The sequence below is a fragment of the Rattus norvegicus genome, chromosome 9 (assembly GCF_021556685.1).
Source record: "Rattus norvegicus strain SHRSP/BbbUtx chromosome 9, alternate assembly SHRSP_T2T, whole genome shotgun sequence".
NCBI classification, from domain to species: domain Eukaryota; kingdom Metazoa; phylum Chordata; class Mammalia; order Rodentia; family Muridae; genus Rattus; species Rattus norvegicus.
The window spans coordinates 4727528-4743696 of record NC_141542.1 but is presented as its reverse complement, the minus strand read 5'-3'; the positions used below and the strand labels follow the sequence as shown (position 1 = coordinate 4743696).

Sequence of the window (16169 nt, the reverse complement as noted above, 5' to 3'; positions counted from 1 at the left end):
AGTTTTAGGGAATCCAATGCCCTCTTCTGATCTCCAAGGATTCTTGCACACTCATTGATTTTATGTGTGTGTGTCATATTAATAACATATATTAAATAAACAAAAAATATATTTATATATATTTCTTGCCTACGTAGGTGCAGAGTATCACTCTTTGCCTTTGCTGAGGAAAGGTTTCCTCTTTCAAATTAGCTGCCCCTAAGCCATCATCCAGCTCACACACAAGTCTTGAATCTCCTTATGAGCAGCAGTAATTAGATGGACCAGAACATGAGAAGGGGAGAGGAGCAATAAAACAGGCGAAGTAATTTCGTATTATTTCCAGACTGGTATCTCAGGGAAAACTGCTTAATGGGCTGCTTGTTCTGTAAGTTGGGTTAGCATTCAAGTGTGTGTTTCTGGGGTAGTGCTTTGGGCCCAGGGCTAGAGAGAGAACTGTCCATCTCTACTGGTTTATGGTACTGTTAGTGTCGGTCAAGAGGATAAGATCTCCGGTCTGAGTGGAGACTGGTTCGATCCCTTTGGTAAGAGATCACCATAGAAAGGTTGGCTCACCAGCTAAAACCTTACTGAAAAGATAGAATGGTTTTTAAAATGAGACACTGTACTTTTCTTTTCCACGATCCCCACCACCATTGTTCAGAAGCTTACCGACCAGTCATGTAAAAGGTCCTAAGTCTACCCTATGACCAAGTCAGAAAAGCATACATATTTTTCACATTTTCTGGACTTGATAATACTGAATCCCATGTTCAGGATTTGGAAGTAATATGTAAAGGACTCTGAAAAGAAGCAAGACTTGGCTACTAGGCTGTAAGCTTTTGACTCAGAAACTTTTTCGGTGCATTTGTAAGCTTGGCACTAGCAGTAATCGCCAGGTTGTGGAGAGGGTCCACATGACCCTGTAGCTTTGGGCAGGTTGAGTATGGTACACTAGGTGGTTCCATTTAAGTGGGGCTGATAGTGCTGTTTGGAGGGGTATATGGGAAGATTTGGAGGGAGGGAAGGGAGAAGTGTTGTAGTTAGAATCTCAAAAATAAAGGGCCTTTTGCACACCAAGTAAGTGTGCTATCATCAAGCCATTTCCCTAGTCTAATAACGTTTCCTGTATTCATTTACCTAGATAAAGCTTGAGTTTTTTTCCCCATACCTTGGCTACTGTGAATAGTTGTGCACTGAGCGTGAGCGTGCAGATGCCTCTGATTTACCAACCTCAGTTCCCAAGCTTCATATAACTGGATTATAGGATAATTCTATGCTTACTTTTCAGGAGTGTCCATACCATTTTCCATGGGCTAGGATTAAAGCTAGCTTCATTGCACTTGCAATTTTTGTTTCCTCAAAGATTAGACTTGTCGTGCATTATCTTTTAATTCATCGGTTGACCATAAACATCATTTCTTTGTGGAAAATGTCACATAATTGCATGGGTCATTCTTTAGCTGTGGTGAAGCATTTTGGTTGGACGCACATTAGTCTCCTTGTTTTGTGGTTCTGGGAATTGAACCCAGGGCTTTCCACTTGTGGAGTGAGCCCTTGGCCTGTAAGCTCCGCCTCACTGCTGCAGTTTGCTCTTTTGCCTATGCTTTGGGAATGCTCTTCAGGAAACCATAAGCCAGACCAATGCCCGCTACTTCTTTTAGTAGCTCTTCAGGATTGGGTATCACATTTAATAAATTGCAAATTAATTATGATTCAGTTACTGTATTGGAATAAAGGTCTAATTTTATTCTTTTGTGTTTTCCCACCAGTGATTCCTGAAGACACTATCCTTAACCCTTTGTGCATTTTCAACTCTCCGTAAGTTCGAGTTTATTTCTGGGTTGTGTATTTTACACTACTATTATTTTGCTTTTATTTTTGGCAGCTTTGTAGCATACAGGTCAAGTACCGCTTATACGGATTTTAGATCATTTTGTATTTCTGACTTTATATTATCACCAACTTGTAGTTCGTGCCTGTCACTGACCAATGTTGGCCCTGTCACTTTCCACACTGGCCACACAGGGCTTTCACTTATTCTAAACTGAGTCCTAGGATTTGTGATGTGTGATTTTATTTGTTCTTTTCCTCGTGTGCTTGTTTAAAATCTAGACTCAGACTTGAAAGCTAGCTTAGTCATTAAGATTTTGGTTCCCAGCATCCATGGTGGGCTGCTAGCTCTACCTCCCAGGGAACTGACATTCACTTCTGGTTTCCAAGAGCACCTGGACCTATGTCCACAAATACACACATACGTGTAATTTTTAAAAATTAAAAATAAATAAAAATTAAAATCTAGACTCTCCATTTGAGACAAAGTATGTGATATTCAGCTTTCTGAATTAATCCTTGTATACAACTGCTTCTTCTGTGGGGTTCCAGAAATGACCCAGCAGTAAAGATCACTGACTGCTTTTCCACAGGACATGAGTTTGTTTGTTTGATCCCTAACATCCACATGACAGACCACAGTTATCTGTAATTCCAGTTGTAGAGAACTTGACACCCTCTTCTGGCCTCTAAAGGCACTGCATGCATGCCTTGCAGAAACATACATGGCGCCCCAACGCATACACACACACACACACACACACACACACACACACACACACACACACACACACAAATGAGAAATTTCAATCGTTTCCTTTAGATTACCAACTTTGTTGTTTTTTAAAAATGTTTTGCTCTGCTTGGCTTTCCCTTTGTTCTGCTTTCTAGCTTTCTGAGGTGTAACATGAGGGCTGATGTATTGCAGGCTTCTGGTCAGGACTGCTTTCTGATTGAATGTATTGTGATCCCATTTGCCCTTGTCTCTGGATCCTGTTTGGTTTCCGTCTAGTAGGTTTTCGTTGACTTATGGATTGTTGAGAAGAGCGTTGTTTAATTTCTACGTATTTGTGAGCTGTCTCTCTCACCATTCAGTCTTAGTTTCTTGCTGTTGTAGTCAGAAAAGAGACTTGATATGATCCCACTCTTCCATAATCACTGCTGGAATGTGCTTCGTGTATTAGCACATGATCTGTGATGTTCCCTATGCGTGCATTTGCAAAGAATACTTGTAAAACCCACTGTTTCTCCCCATGGTTAGGTCATCCATTTGCTGATGGAAGTTTCCTATTACTGTGTTACATTCTATGTTCATATCTATTAATGATTGCCATATATGTTTGGGTGCCTGACAATGGAGACGTGCGCGCGCGCGCGCGCGCGCGCGCACACACACACACACACACACACACACACACACACATATCTCAAATGAATTTGACTTGTTGCTAAAGTAGTCCTTTTGCATTATGTAATGATCTGTTTCTTTCTATCACAATGGAGTGTTTGGCTTCTGCTCTATTTTTTCCTTTGTATTTTTGTTTTCTGTTTGCATTCACATCCCCTTATTTTTTTAAATGACAAATACCATGTCAAGAGTCTATTTTAGCATCAGCCTCAGTGGTGAACACCTGCCTAGTACGTTCTAGGTCCTAGGTTCAGTTATCAGAACCACAAATTATAATGGTAAGGACAAAGAAAATATTACAATCTTTCCTTCATTTTAAAAACTACCTAAACTTAAAATTGTCTTCTTCTTTGCAGGATATGGAGACTTCGATGATTTTAATCTAGAGGATGTGCTGAAAGAAACTTCCTCAGTAAAGCGTGAGTCAAACAAACAAGTCCACCAAGCAGACACTGTGCACCGTGCACCACAGTCACAATCTTGCCTTCAGAAAAGTACACGCATATGAGACTAGCTGTACCTCCACCTACCTGTTTGTTCTGTTGTGCAAGGCTTGTGTTGTCTCATCATACGTGTGTCATCTTCCTTTTTCATTCAGTCTATGTCGAGTCCATGAGAGAACATGCATCTGCCTTAGCCTTTTTTCTGCTGTACAAAAAGAGAACTCCGACCCATTTCATACCCCTCACTGTTTTGTTTTGAGACAGGGTCTCTTGATTTAGCCCGAGTTGTCCTGAAATTCTCTGTGCCAACAAGGCCGTCTTTGACTTGGATCCAGTGCTAGAGCAACAGTGACTCTTGGCCACTGATGTGCATTTCTAGCTTCAGAACCCATGACTTTTTATGATTCTTCAGTGTGATCCCCACAATGGCCTTGGGGACCGATGCCGAGACCATTCTCACGATGTGACTTCTATAAACCATAAAGCAGCCAATGTGTTTTACAATCTGCTTCCTTTCATCCTCCCTTCTCCCTTCAGGAGCCACTTTAGCACCACGACTAGGAGGACAGGAACAACCAGAGCCCCATCAAATCCAGCAGGTAACGAGGTGTGGGAAGTGAGGAAGGCCAGACTCACCTGAGAAGGGACACATGGAGGGACTCGTTGGGACTCCATCTGGGACAGGGTCAAAAGGAGCCGTGTAGAATTTTTAGCTGCACATATGAAAAGTCAGCAAAGGCACCCATGTGAATGTTAGATTTAATTCAACAGAATCCCATCTGGTTGGTCACTGTGCCTTACGTGAAAGCCATGCATTTCCACTTCCCTATTGCTTTGGGTGACGATGGCTGCCAGAATCCAGGTACAGGAGGCAGAAGGGGTGAGCTGAACTTGACTTAAGCCCCAGCCTATCCCCATAGCTCCCAGGTTAAACATGAGCCATTCATAGTCGAGCAGAGTAGGGCAACCTGAGGCCTAAGGAGAAGTCTTCAATGAAGATATTCAGACGTTTTCTTGAAATTCTCTAAGTTTTTGAAGATCTCGGGAGAGTTTGTGTATGTGAGTCACATCTATAAATACTTTTCATCTGAGAACTTAGAACTAAAAACTGATATTAATCTGAGGAAAATAAAAAACCATATGCATTGACATATGTGGTGGGTTTTTATGAGAAATAATTGTGCTTATAAGGTGAGAACATAATTTAGAGTAATGAATGACATTATTTTATAGTTTTCTGTAATGTCTGGCTTCAATAGAATGCATCTGGATTCTTTGTGTGTGTGTGTGTGTGTGTGTGTGTGTGTGTGTGTGCACGCGAGCATGCTCGTGTGTACATGTCTGCGTGTATGTGTGTTTGTGTGTGTGCATGTCTGTGTGTGTATGTGTGTGTGTATGTGCGCGCGCGAGCATGCTCGTGTGTGCATGTCTGTGTGTGTGTTTGTGTGTGTGTGTTTGCGTGTATGTGTATGTGTGTGTCTGTGTGTGTATGTTTGTGTGTGTGTGTGTGTGTGTGTGTGTGTGTGTGTGTGTGGTACTGTGAGACAGACTTGGAATCACTATGTGGACCACACTTTACTAGACAGACCAGACTGGCCTCAAATTCACAGAGATCTATCTACCTGCCTCTACCTCCCCACCCCCCAACCCCTGTGCTGGGATTACAGATGTGTGTTACCACTCCACCTGGATTTTTAATATCTGCAACTGGACTGAGCAGTTATAAATTCCTGAGGTTCAGTACAACATGCGGAGAAAATCCAGGCTCATGCAGAATTGTAGGAGAAAAGGGGAAAGAACTTCTTTAGTATTTTCTTATTTATTTATTTACTCCCTTTTTGTCCCAATTGCTGCCAGTTTCCCTGCTCCCTTACACAGTCTCTCCCTCTATCTCTCCCCTTCTCCTCAAAGAGGGTGGAGCCCCCAGGGTATCCACCCCCATTCAACACCCCCCACACCTAGCGGGCACATCTAGCCTCTGTGGGGCTGCACTCATCCTCTTCCACTGAGGCTAGTAAGGTAGCCCAGCCAGGGAAACAGGATTCACAGGCACGCAACAGCTTTAGGGACAGCCCCTGCTCCAGTTGTTTGGGGACCCACATGACCAAGCTGCATATCTGCTACATATGTGTGTGGACCTAGGGTCAGATGTGCATGCTCCCTGGTTGGCAGTTCAGACCCTGAGAGCTCCAAGGGTCCAGGTTAGTTGACTCTGTTCATGGTCCTTTGGAGTCCGTGTCTTCTCCTGGTCCTTCAGTCCTTCCTCCAGCTCTTCCATTTGATTCTCCTATTCTTTGAATGAATCATTCACAGTTTGCTAGCGCTGTGCACTGGTCACTTGGAAACACTGATACCCCAACCAATGCACAATGTAATATATTACAGAATCACACCGATTCCTGTTGCCCCCATCTCATTGAACAAAGCGTTCAGTAAGTCATACGGGGTGGCACCACCTGTAATCCCAGCAGTGTGGAGGCAGAGGCGGGGAGAATACCCAAAGTTTGAGGATAATCCTGTTCTGTATTGCAAGTTCCAGGGTACTCAGGGTTACAACAGCAAGATCTCTTGTCCAAAAACAAATAAACAAATAAATGATGAGTAAAACAATGATTTAAAAAACCATCTAGATATTGAAAGCTGCTCATATCACAGCCATCAGCAAGTTTTTGGGAAACTCTGTCTTTTAAATTCCAAGTTTCGTTACTGGCAGCAGATATGATCAGGGAGGCTACAGGGATAGTTCTGTGGCGCAAAGCACTAGTGCCTGTGTGGCAGCATTCCTCTTGGAGGCTCTGCGGGGGAGTGATTTCTCTCCTTTTGCCATCTACATTCTTTGGCTTATGACCACTTCTTTCATCTTCAAAACTGTGGATATGCCAGTGTTTCCTTTTTCAGTTTGTCTATTTTTCCGTATCTGTAGCCCAGGCTGATTTGAAACTTGTTATATAATTCAGGCTGCCCTCCAAGTCCTCCTCCTCCTGAGTCTGCCTGTCAGACTCTGTGATCATAAGTGGGCACCACCACACTTGGTTCTTGTGGATCTTCTGTGCATACAGTCCTGTCACCTACAGACCGTTTTCAATATCCTTTCCTCATTCTTGCTAGGACTGCTGGTACTGCATTGAATAGAATTGGTAGATTGGACACGGTTGTCTTGTTCCTCGGGTTAGAAGGAAATCTTTCAGTGTTTCCCCCCTTGACTATGTACCTTGGTCCCTCATCCTGTGTGGTCCTCATTCCGTTGGGTGACATTGCTTTCATCTTAGTTACTCTTCTAGTTGCTGTAAGAAAACGCCAGGGTGGAAGCCGCTTAAGGGAGAGTTATTTTTGCCCAGTTTGAGCGATGATGGCATACACTCAGCTCACTCCATTACCTGTGTACAGGCTAGGATCTCAGACCGAAGAACCATGTCATCTGCTGTAGGTTCTTCTTTTCAACACAGTTTACCGAGTCAAGATGATCTCCTACCATATTGCTGGAGTCCTCTCTCTCAGGAGGTTCTAGAACTCATTGAGTTGACAATTCCCGCTAACCACTCTAGCTTCTATGGCTGATATGTGGAATTGTCATCAAAAAGATGTTAAATTTTGTCAATTTCTCTTTCTATACCTACTGACATGATCACATGATTTTTATGCTTCATACTTTTAATGTTTAATGATTTAATTTATGTTGAGCAATCCTGTGTCCCGGGCATGAATCCAGTTTTGATTATAGGGTGCAATCTTTTAAATGTGCTGTTCATTCTCTTTACTAATGTAATGTTTCCTTGATTTTTGCCTCTATTCATGTAGTTTTGCTTGTTTTTGGCATTCTCGCCTGGCTTCCCGTGAGGGTCATGCTGCTCTGATGAAGCGAATTTGGAATTATTTCCTCCTCTTCAGATCTGCAAAGATTTGAGAAGGATTAGCTTTAACTTTTCTTTGAATTCATTTTTATAGCCTTCTCTTACCTGGATATTTCTTTGTTGGGAGGTTGTTAATTATTCTAATTATCATTCATCCATTTATATTTTGATTTTTCATAATCACCTTAATAGTTTGTGTGCTTCTAGAACTCTACCCATTTCCTCTAGCGTGTCTGATTTGTTGGAATATATTGTCCATTGTAGTTTCCTTTGTACCTATTTAGTATTAGTTGCAATGCCTCCTCTCCCATTCATAATTTTGAGTCATTAGAACAAGTTTTGAATCTTGTTTTCTTTTCTCAAAAAGCCAACTCCAGATTTCCTTTCTTTCCTCTCCTTCCTCTTGTTTTTCCCCGCTTGTTCTGAGGAAAAACCTAGGACCTCTATGTAAATGCATGCTTGCTTCTGAGCTACCCCACCAGCCCACAAGAACCTTAGCTCCATTAAAGCTTCCTGATGGATTTCTTGTCTAGAATTTTTGTCCTCCCTCCTTTCTATACATCCTATTCCTGTGCCACTTCTTCCTCTTCCTCCCTCTTTTGAGACTGAATCTTACTATCTTGGCAAGCAGTCCTGGCTGGATCTCAAATGCTAGGTCCTCCTACCTCAGCTTCCTAGATGCTGGCCGTGCACCAGGTGGTCTGCTCTTTCCAGCTTCGTAACTTTTCCTCTTATGGGCCGTGTTTCTGTAGTTGAATATGTGAACTCTTTACTAAGCATTCAATTCTGAAACACTTCCTTCTGAAAATTTAATGGTTTACTATTTAAGCAAAGAGAACCTATCCATTTGCAGTTAGTTTTATATAAAATGAAACCCATTGCTTTTTGTTTTGGAAGTTTAATTATTCCAGCACCTTTTGCTGAAAAGATTTCTTCCTCCCTTGAGTTGCTTTGCATATGTATAAAAAAATCACTTGAGCAGATCTGAGGTTTTTTGAGCTCTTCATTCTGTTCTGTTGCCTGTATCTATCTGTCTGCCACATCTTTGATAAATGTTAACTATGAAATATTAGGTAGAGTGATTCATCCCACTTTATTCTTTTTAAGGTTTAAAAAAGACAATCTCAGGTTGTGCCTTCCCCAAAAAGTTTAGATCAAATTTGACTATTTCTGGAAAGAAACAATCAGTGGGACTTCTATAGGCTTTCATTTAACATAGATGGTGTGGGAGCTGATGTTGCCAATCTGGTGTGTTTTCTGGTGTGTGTCTTTATTTGGATCCTCTTGGTTTTATACCTTTAGGTGTACTTTATGTTTATAGTAATTTCCCTCACCTCTGCTTTAAATACTTTGCTTTCTGAGACACTGCTGAAATTAGTTTAATAGCATCGATATGAAATAGTGATGACAAGGCAGCGTCCAATCCATCACTTACAAAATGCCATAGTAGTTCTCCTTTACTCTTAACCTGGGCCCCACTGCTCACATTGGAGTGACATGCAGGAAGCAGAGACAGAGACAGGAAGTGGACTAGTAAAACTTACATGTCACCTTCTAGTGACGTATTCCCAACAATTGGCCTGTAGGGTCATTTCACGTTTGACTACAACACCCATTTGTTTGTTGTTCTGTGACGGTGCAAGTGAGTTGTTTGGAAATCCTTTTTGTTTTTTCTTTTCATGTCTTTCTCTTTTTGTTTTTGTTGTTGTTTCTTTAATGCAGGCTTTCTCTTGGCTGTCCTGGAACTCACTCTGTGGACCAGGCTGTTCTGAAGTTCAGAGATCCTCTTGCTCTGTTCCTCGGAGTGCTGTGATTAAAAGAGTGCATCGCCATAGATCACATGAAACTCAAGAAGGATGGCCAAAATGCGGATGCTCCACTCCTTCTTTAAAAGGGGAACAAAAATACCCTTAGGAGGGGGTAGGGAGGCAAAGTTTAGAGCAGAGTCTGAAGGAACAGCCATTCAGAGCCTGCCCCACATGTGGCCCATACATATACAGCCACCAAACTAGATAAGATGGATGAAGCAAAGAAGTGCAGGCTGACAGGAACCAGATATATATTTTTTCCAAAATGTTTTCTGCTGAGTGTTTAGACAATAGCTTTTTAGATCTTTGATTCGCTTTTAGTTGATTTTAATGTACGGTATAGCATGATGGTCAAATTTGCTTCTTTAACCACTTTCAGTTTGTAAAGCAGTTCTCTGTACATCACATAAATGCTAGTTTATAAAACAATTCTCTGCACATTACAGACAACACCAGCTCATTCATCTCTGGGCATCGTAATCTGCTGTTCAGTTCTTGCACTAACAGTGGAAGAAACCATAGCTCAAAGGTCTCAGGGATCGTCTAGAATTCCCTACTCCATGTGTGCAGCAGATCTGGGCTCATGTTCTAGCTCTGGTCAAGTGGTGAGATGTGGGTCTCTCGGTCCCCAACCTATGAAGAATGGTTAGAATCCCCCTCACTTAAACCTGTTCTGTCTCTTTGCCATCTTTTTCCGGGTAGTCATGAGGTTGTATAGGAGCTTTAATAAGTACTAACGATGGTCTATTCATGGTGTGACTTCCTTAAACTATGATGTAGGTATACATTTTATTATTATTTCTTTTTTATTGCTGTTTTCCCTCCCACTTTCAGAGAGATGGGACCACATCACCACTACTACAACGAGAAGGCCAGGAACAACTAGAGCACCGTCAAATCCTATGGGTAAGACAAGCTCTCAGAGGAAAAAGGAAGGAAGGATTTTCCACATCAGCTACCTGTTTCAGTGGGTATCCTGGTTTGCATTTCTACAGTGATAATTAAACACTATGATCAAAACCAACATGGAAAAGAAAGGGTTTATTTTATTTGGCTTATGACCACCAGCGTAGGGATGGTACCTTCCACGGTGTGCCATGTCCTTCCCCACTGATCTATCACTGAGAAAATGACTAACAGCCTGAGCTTATGGAGGCCTTTTCTCAAACACGGTTCCCTCCTTGTAGATGGCTCTAGCTCATGCTGACATAAAAACTACCCAGTACAACAGTGATTATCTCTTTTGTTCTGTGGTCCCCAGAACTTGATGGGTTTGACTTGGAAGATGCCTTGTATGATCAGAAAAAAAGCCAAGTACAGGAGAAGGAGGAGGTAAGTTCTAAATGCTCGACATCACAGGCCAGTGCTATAGTTCCTGGTATGGTTTGTCTTATACCTGCAATGGCGTTCTGAGATGCCCAGAGTACTGTAGATCTGGGCCAGATCTGGGCCACATCGAGCTGTAGGAGAACCCCACAACAGTAGTACTGATATATTTTGGTCTTGGGATTCTCCAAATTATTGGGAATCTCAATAACTATTGTCTGTGTGTGTCATATCTATCTCTGTTTATCGTCTATATATTATTTTTTTTAAATCAGTATTGTTCGTATAAAATGATAATACTAAACCAATACATATTAACATAAATAGCACATGGTATGAGTCTGTGTGTCGAGAGAAAAACAATTTTTGTCAGAGAGTGGCATTATTTTATACTTCTTAGAAATATCTAGAATGTCAATCTTGCTAGGAGATACCTGGATTCTCATATTGAGATATGTAGCTTGAAAGCTTTCCTCTGACCTACACACACACATACACACACACACACACACACACACACACACACACACACACACACACACACACACTTAAATACAATTAAATTCAAAAGGGTATAAAACAGACATATAAATGAATAATACATTTTAAAAAGTGTTTAGTACCTTTCCTCACTTAGTTCTCCTTTCATTACTTTTCTGGTTGCCCTGACCAAGTACCTAGCAAGCGAAGAGAAGAGGAAGGATTCTTTCAGTTTATCATTTTAGAAGCGATGAGGCCCCGATATGACTCTACTGCTTGCGTTGTATCCACACACAGGAAGTGGAGAGACGGAGACAGGAAGTGGGCTAGTAAAACCCAGATGTCACCTTTCAGTGATGTATTTCCAAAAGCAGGCCTCAAGAGTCCCAGCACATGAGCCTATAGGGACATTTCACTTTTGAACTACAACACCCGTTCGATGGACTTGTGCCCATTTGTAGTTTTTTAGCATTGCAGGTTAGTCTTTTGGAAAACCTTGTTCTCTTATGGTTTATAAAACTTCAGTGTAATGCTGTGTGCTATAATAAAAAAATCTAACTTGCTGCTAACACCACCCATACCACTGGAAAAGACTAACAGTAGCTTATAAAGGCTTCGCCTGAAATCTTGTCGACAGGCACCATCAGTGGCTGTCCTGGACTGATGGATTCATTTCATTCAGTTTTAAGAAATGCTTCCCAAATCATCCAATTGGTACGACGTTCATTCTGCCTGGCAAAAGTGGTCTCATGACACAAAGCAGACAAAGCCAAGTAAGAGAAGGAACAGTGACTACAGAGGCTTAGCAAATCACCCCCCTGTCCTCTGGAATACAGCGGGACGGCTTTAAACACACTTTGCACACAGAGCATAGGACATTTAGGAAGATGTGTACTAAATCACTGAACTATGGTTAGTAATGATTCTGCTTCTCGTATTAGTCATCTGTGATTGTGTCGCAGATCATGAGAAAGTTGAGACTTATTTTTGCAGAAAGGCATTAATCTCCTTGGTTCAGTTAAGAAGCAGAATCTTCTATAGAGTCAGAGCCTCAGAGAGCTGCCATCGAGGCAGGGGGTTGGCGTCTCATCTGAACTTAATTATAGGACTGTATTTCTTATCTCTGTGGTCACACAAACACTCAAGATGATTGGCCGTTCTACAGAACATATACATCGGCAGTGAGCTGAGGGGCCGGTTGAAATTTTGCCTACCCCCTTTCTTCCTTGTTCATTTCCCTCAACCTCCTTCCCTTCCTCCTCCTTCTCCCCCTCCCCATCGATCCTTAGTATGAGCACAAGGTGTGGTTCTGAGACCTTACATCTGCTGTGCCACTGAACCACACTCTCAGTTCCATGAAGAACACTCACGTGTCATGGACAACTTTGACTAATCCAAATGTTTGCTGCTGAGATTTTTTTCTTTTGGCCACTGAAATGTGTGGTTTTTCTGTAGGTTGGTCAGAGAAGGATCTCGAAGATATCTTGGGAGGCGGGGGATACAAACCTGAGAAGGATAAAGGTAGGAATGTTGCTTTGTCTGGCAACACATGGATTCTCCTTAAAATGCTAACCATCCGGCCGCCAGGTAAACATGTCACTCTCAGCCTCTGGCAAATCAGGCTTCGACATGTGCACCTGTCATGTGCAGTGGGCTCTCATTCTTGTGGGTGGGGGCTCATTTGTGAGCTATCCTGAGATGCTACCCATTTGCTCTGTTGCTCTTTAAGCCTGAGCTGGTGTCCCCACTACCTAGGTGCACCTCGTAAGCCAGTTTTCCATGCAGTGCGAGGGTTCAAACTTAACATGGCACACATTTTAAAGAAGCCTCTAGCAAATCAGATGTTTACACAATTCCTTTGGATTCCATTTCCCCTTCCCAGGAAGATTCACACTTCCCTCCTATTGGATCCCAGGAAGTGGAAACTCTCCTTGGGGTGTATCATGTGAGCGAAGAAACCATTTTCAATTAAAAAGACAAAAACTTGGGGGAGGGGAAGGGGAGGGAATGGGGCTGATGGACAGGAAGGCTGGAAGGGGAATAACATCTGAAATGTAAGTAAAGAAATATATCTAATAAAAATCAAAAAAAGAAAAATTTAAACAAAAAGCAATTTATAAAAAAAATATCTAATGAAAAATTAAAAAAAAAAAAAAGACAAAAAATCCCACATTGTTCCTTGCTGGGTCCGAGCCCCAAGTACTGTTTATCAGCTGATAGAATCCATTCTTACCTTAAAGATCATGGGAGCTTTGCTACTTTGCAACAGAATTTCAAGGTAGCCATCCCTGAGGTTTAACTGTGTTTAAATGTGTAGGAAAATTAAACCACAGGATCAGACTGTCTAGAAGTTTCAATCCAGTCTGACACACAAAACAAAACACAAAACAAAAACAACCAACTGAAAAAAAAAAAGCCCTTAATACTAAAAAAATAATGTAGCACCAGTCAGAGTTTTAAAACAGTTCAGGAAAACTCCTACGGAATCTTCATCCAGCCTCACCCAAGGAGCCTCCATTGTAGAACCATAGAGTTGGTTGTTCTAAATCAGAAGTGGTTATCTGTGCAATAAAGTCACCTATTGACATTTTGGAAATTATGTTAGATCTCATTGTGTGTGTGTGTGTGTGTGTGTGTGTGTGTGTGTGTGTGCATGTATGTGTGTATGCGTGTGTGTGTATATGTCTGTGTGTGTGTGTCTATGTCTGTGTGTGTGCCTATGTGTGTATGTGTATGTCTGTGTGTCTGTGTGTGTGTGTGCCTGTGTATATCTATGCGTATGTGTGCCTGTGTGTGTATGTGTGTCTTTGTGTGTGTGTGTGTGTGTGTGTGTGTGTGTGTGTGTGAAATTTTATCACATGTGTAGATTTCAATAGCCCTTAATACAACCAGGGAGAGATTATCATAAAATCTCTTCTGCATGCTGCCCCTTGAACAGTTATGTCCTTCCCAAGCCTCATGTTTGCAGTTTCCACAGCTGTTCATGAGTGAAACATTTCTTCACACATCTGTCAGATGGGATCTTAAGCTTGGATGGGGTGAGGTGTCTGAGTCTTGTGTGGTGAAGTACATTCCTGTTGGAACCCATAGGTGTCATACGCCACAGTTGTGACCTTTCACATAATCACTTTTGACAAGATGTTGGAATGTTGTGGTGTTTGAAACCCTTTGTTTATTATTCCATGTTATGATGGAGAAATTGTAGCAGGGTCGGAAGAATTCAAGCTTTGAGTCCATCAAGACCCCTCTTTCTGAGTCCAGGCTAAAGTTGACCATTTGCATCATTCTTGCAAGCGCTTTGCCTTGCATATGGGAATGGTGTTCTGTTGCTTAAAATGCCCCACAGTCATGTTTGTCCCCAGAAACACCTTTTCAGATGGTGTCATCTCGAGGAAAAAGCCGTAAAAGCCTCTAAGTTAAACTTCGAGGGGTCAGGAGGACATGGAGCATTTAAAGGGTGACAATTGGTATTTCCAGACGGGGAGAGAAGGGCAGGGGTTACCTCTGTAAGCAAGCGTGCACGGGAACGAAAGCCTGAGTGACAGGCCGGGGGCTTCAATTCATTAAATGTACTTGTTTTAGCAAGGAAGAGGTGTCCGGAAATTCTTTAATTGGGCTCACGTTGGAACTCATCTTGTAAAGAATAATTAATTGTTGGCTACAGTTACTCCCTCCGTCACCCATCACTGTAGGTGTTGGAAAAGATCAAAGGGCGATACGGGAACACGGGTGACATTAACAGACACCATCCCTTCCACCATAAAACAAGCTTATGATGGGGAGCAAAGGAGAAGCATCACATAATTTCCATACATTATAAACTCAATTAGCAAACTTCCTCGACTCGAGTCTTTATGACGTAGCTTCAGTCATTCTGGCATGGATTTGTCAAGTAATATATTATCCATTGTGTATTTTTTCCACAGGACAACATTTTTGACACACTGTGAGTGTGTTCTTGAGTCTTCCAGCATTTCTCGAAATGAGTGGCTTGCAAACCCTCTGTTCTTCCTCCTCCTTTAAACTTTTAGGACTCACACTGTTGCCATTTTTTGCAAATGGTCTTGTTCTTTTCGTAGTGTGGATGAGAGAAGGTCCAAAGAGGTTTCTTTGGAGTCATTTCCACAATATTTCTGGCTTTAACGTGGGGAAATACTGTTCTATGATGAGGAGACACATCGGACACCCACAGTCACTCCAACAGATCAGGGAGTGCAGCATGAACATAGGGAAGTTGTTGAGCTGCTTTTCATGTATAACATTGGGTGCTTTGATGTAGATAACAGCGCGTTACCTACAGAGTAGTCTCAGTTTTGTGGTAGGAAATGGATGAACATGGATGTGAGAGATTTTGCAATTGCAGGAATACTATATTCCCTGGTCGTTAGCTCAGATAGTACATTTTGGAGTAATTTTTCTGTTTGATCTTATTTAGCAATTATAAGTTCTTTTGCAGCAATATTTTTCTCTTTTTATTACTTTTTTTAGTAATTATAAGTTTTTTACAGCAATATTTTCCCCGTTTTTATTACTTTTTTCTGTTCTTATTACTTTTTTTCTCAGCAGGGTTTTGTTTTACAGCCCCAGCTTGCCTGGATGTCACGAGCTTTCTGACTTAGCTATCTAGGTTCAAGGGTGGCGCCACCTGACGTAGCTTTATTTATTGACTTTAAAAACATCATACATCTCTTGCTATTTTTTGAGACAATAAAAGCACATTTTAAAAATATTTAAAAGCCCTTGCTGTTTCTTGCTGGAAGCCTGAGACACTCACAACGTCCCCAGAAGTTGTCGACATAATCACATCACCATCCCATGATTCTCTGTGTCCTTGACAACCAGATGTGTCAGGCACTCGCTGGGAGCCACAAGCTAGGTGGCCATCAGAGAGGGGCAGACTCCTGCCTCATGTCCCTGCCTCTCCCAGCAAGTGGCTCCACAGGACTCGAGGCTGACGTGTGTGTGTGTGTGTGTGTGTGTGTGTGTGTGTGTGTGTGCGCGCGCGCACATTGTCGTCTTTGTTTCTGAGCTGCTGAAAGTC

The 16169-nt window shown here is 42.0% G+C and overlaps 1 protein-coding gene across 1 annotated transcript in view; it reads left to right on the top strand.

The window, feature by feature from the left end:
• The first annotated feature begins 3645 nt into the window (after window positions 1-3645).
• Window positions 3646-16169, top strand: part of LOC148003236 (rho GTPase-activating protein 20-like) — a 163893-nt gene continuing 151369 nt past the window's right edge. Inside the window, exons 1-5 of the mRNA XM_087568224.1 lie at window positions 3646-3752; window positions 4201-4262; window positions 10157-10228; window positions 10584-10654; window positions 12584-12649. Coding sequence (XP_087424350.1) covers window positions 10225-10228; window positions 10584-10654; window positions 12584-12649 — 141 coding nt within the window. The 5' untranslated portion in view covers window positions 3646-3752; window positions 4201-4262; window positions 10157-10224. The remainder of the gene's footprint in view (window positions 3753-4200; window positions 4263-10156; window positions 10229-10583; window positions 10655-12583; window positions 12650-16169) is intronic.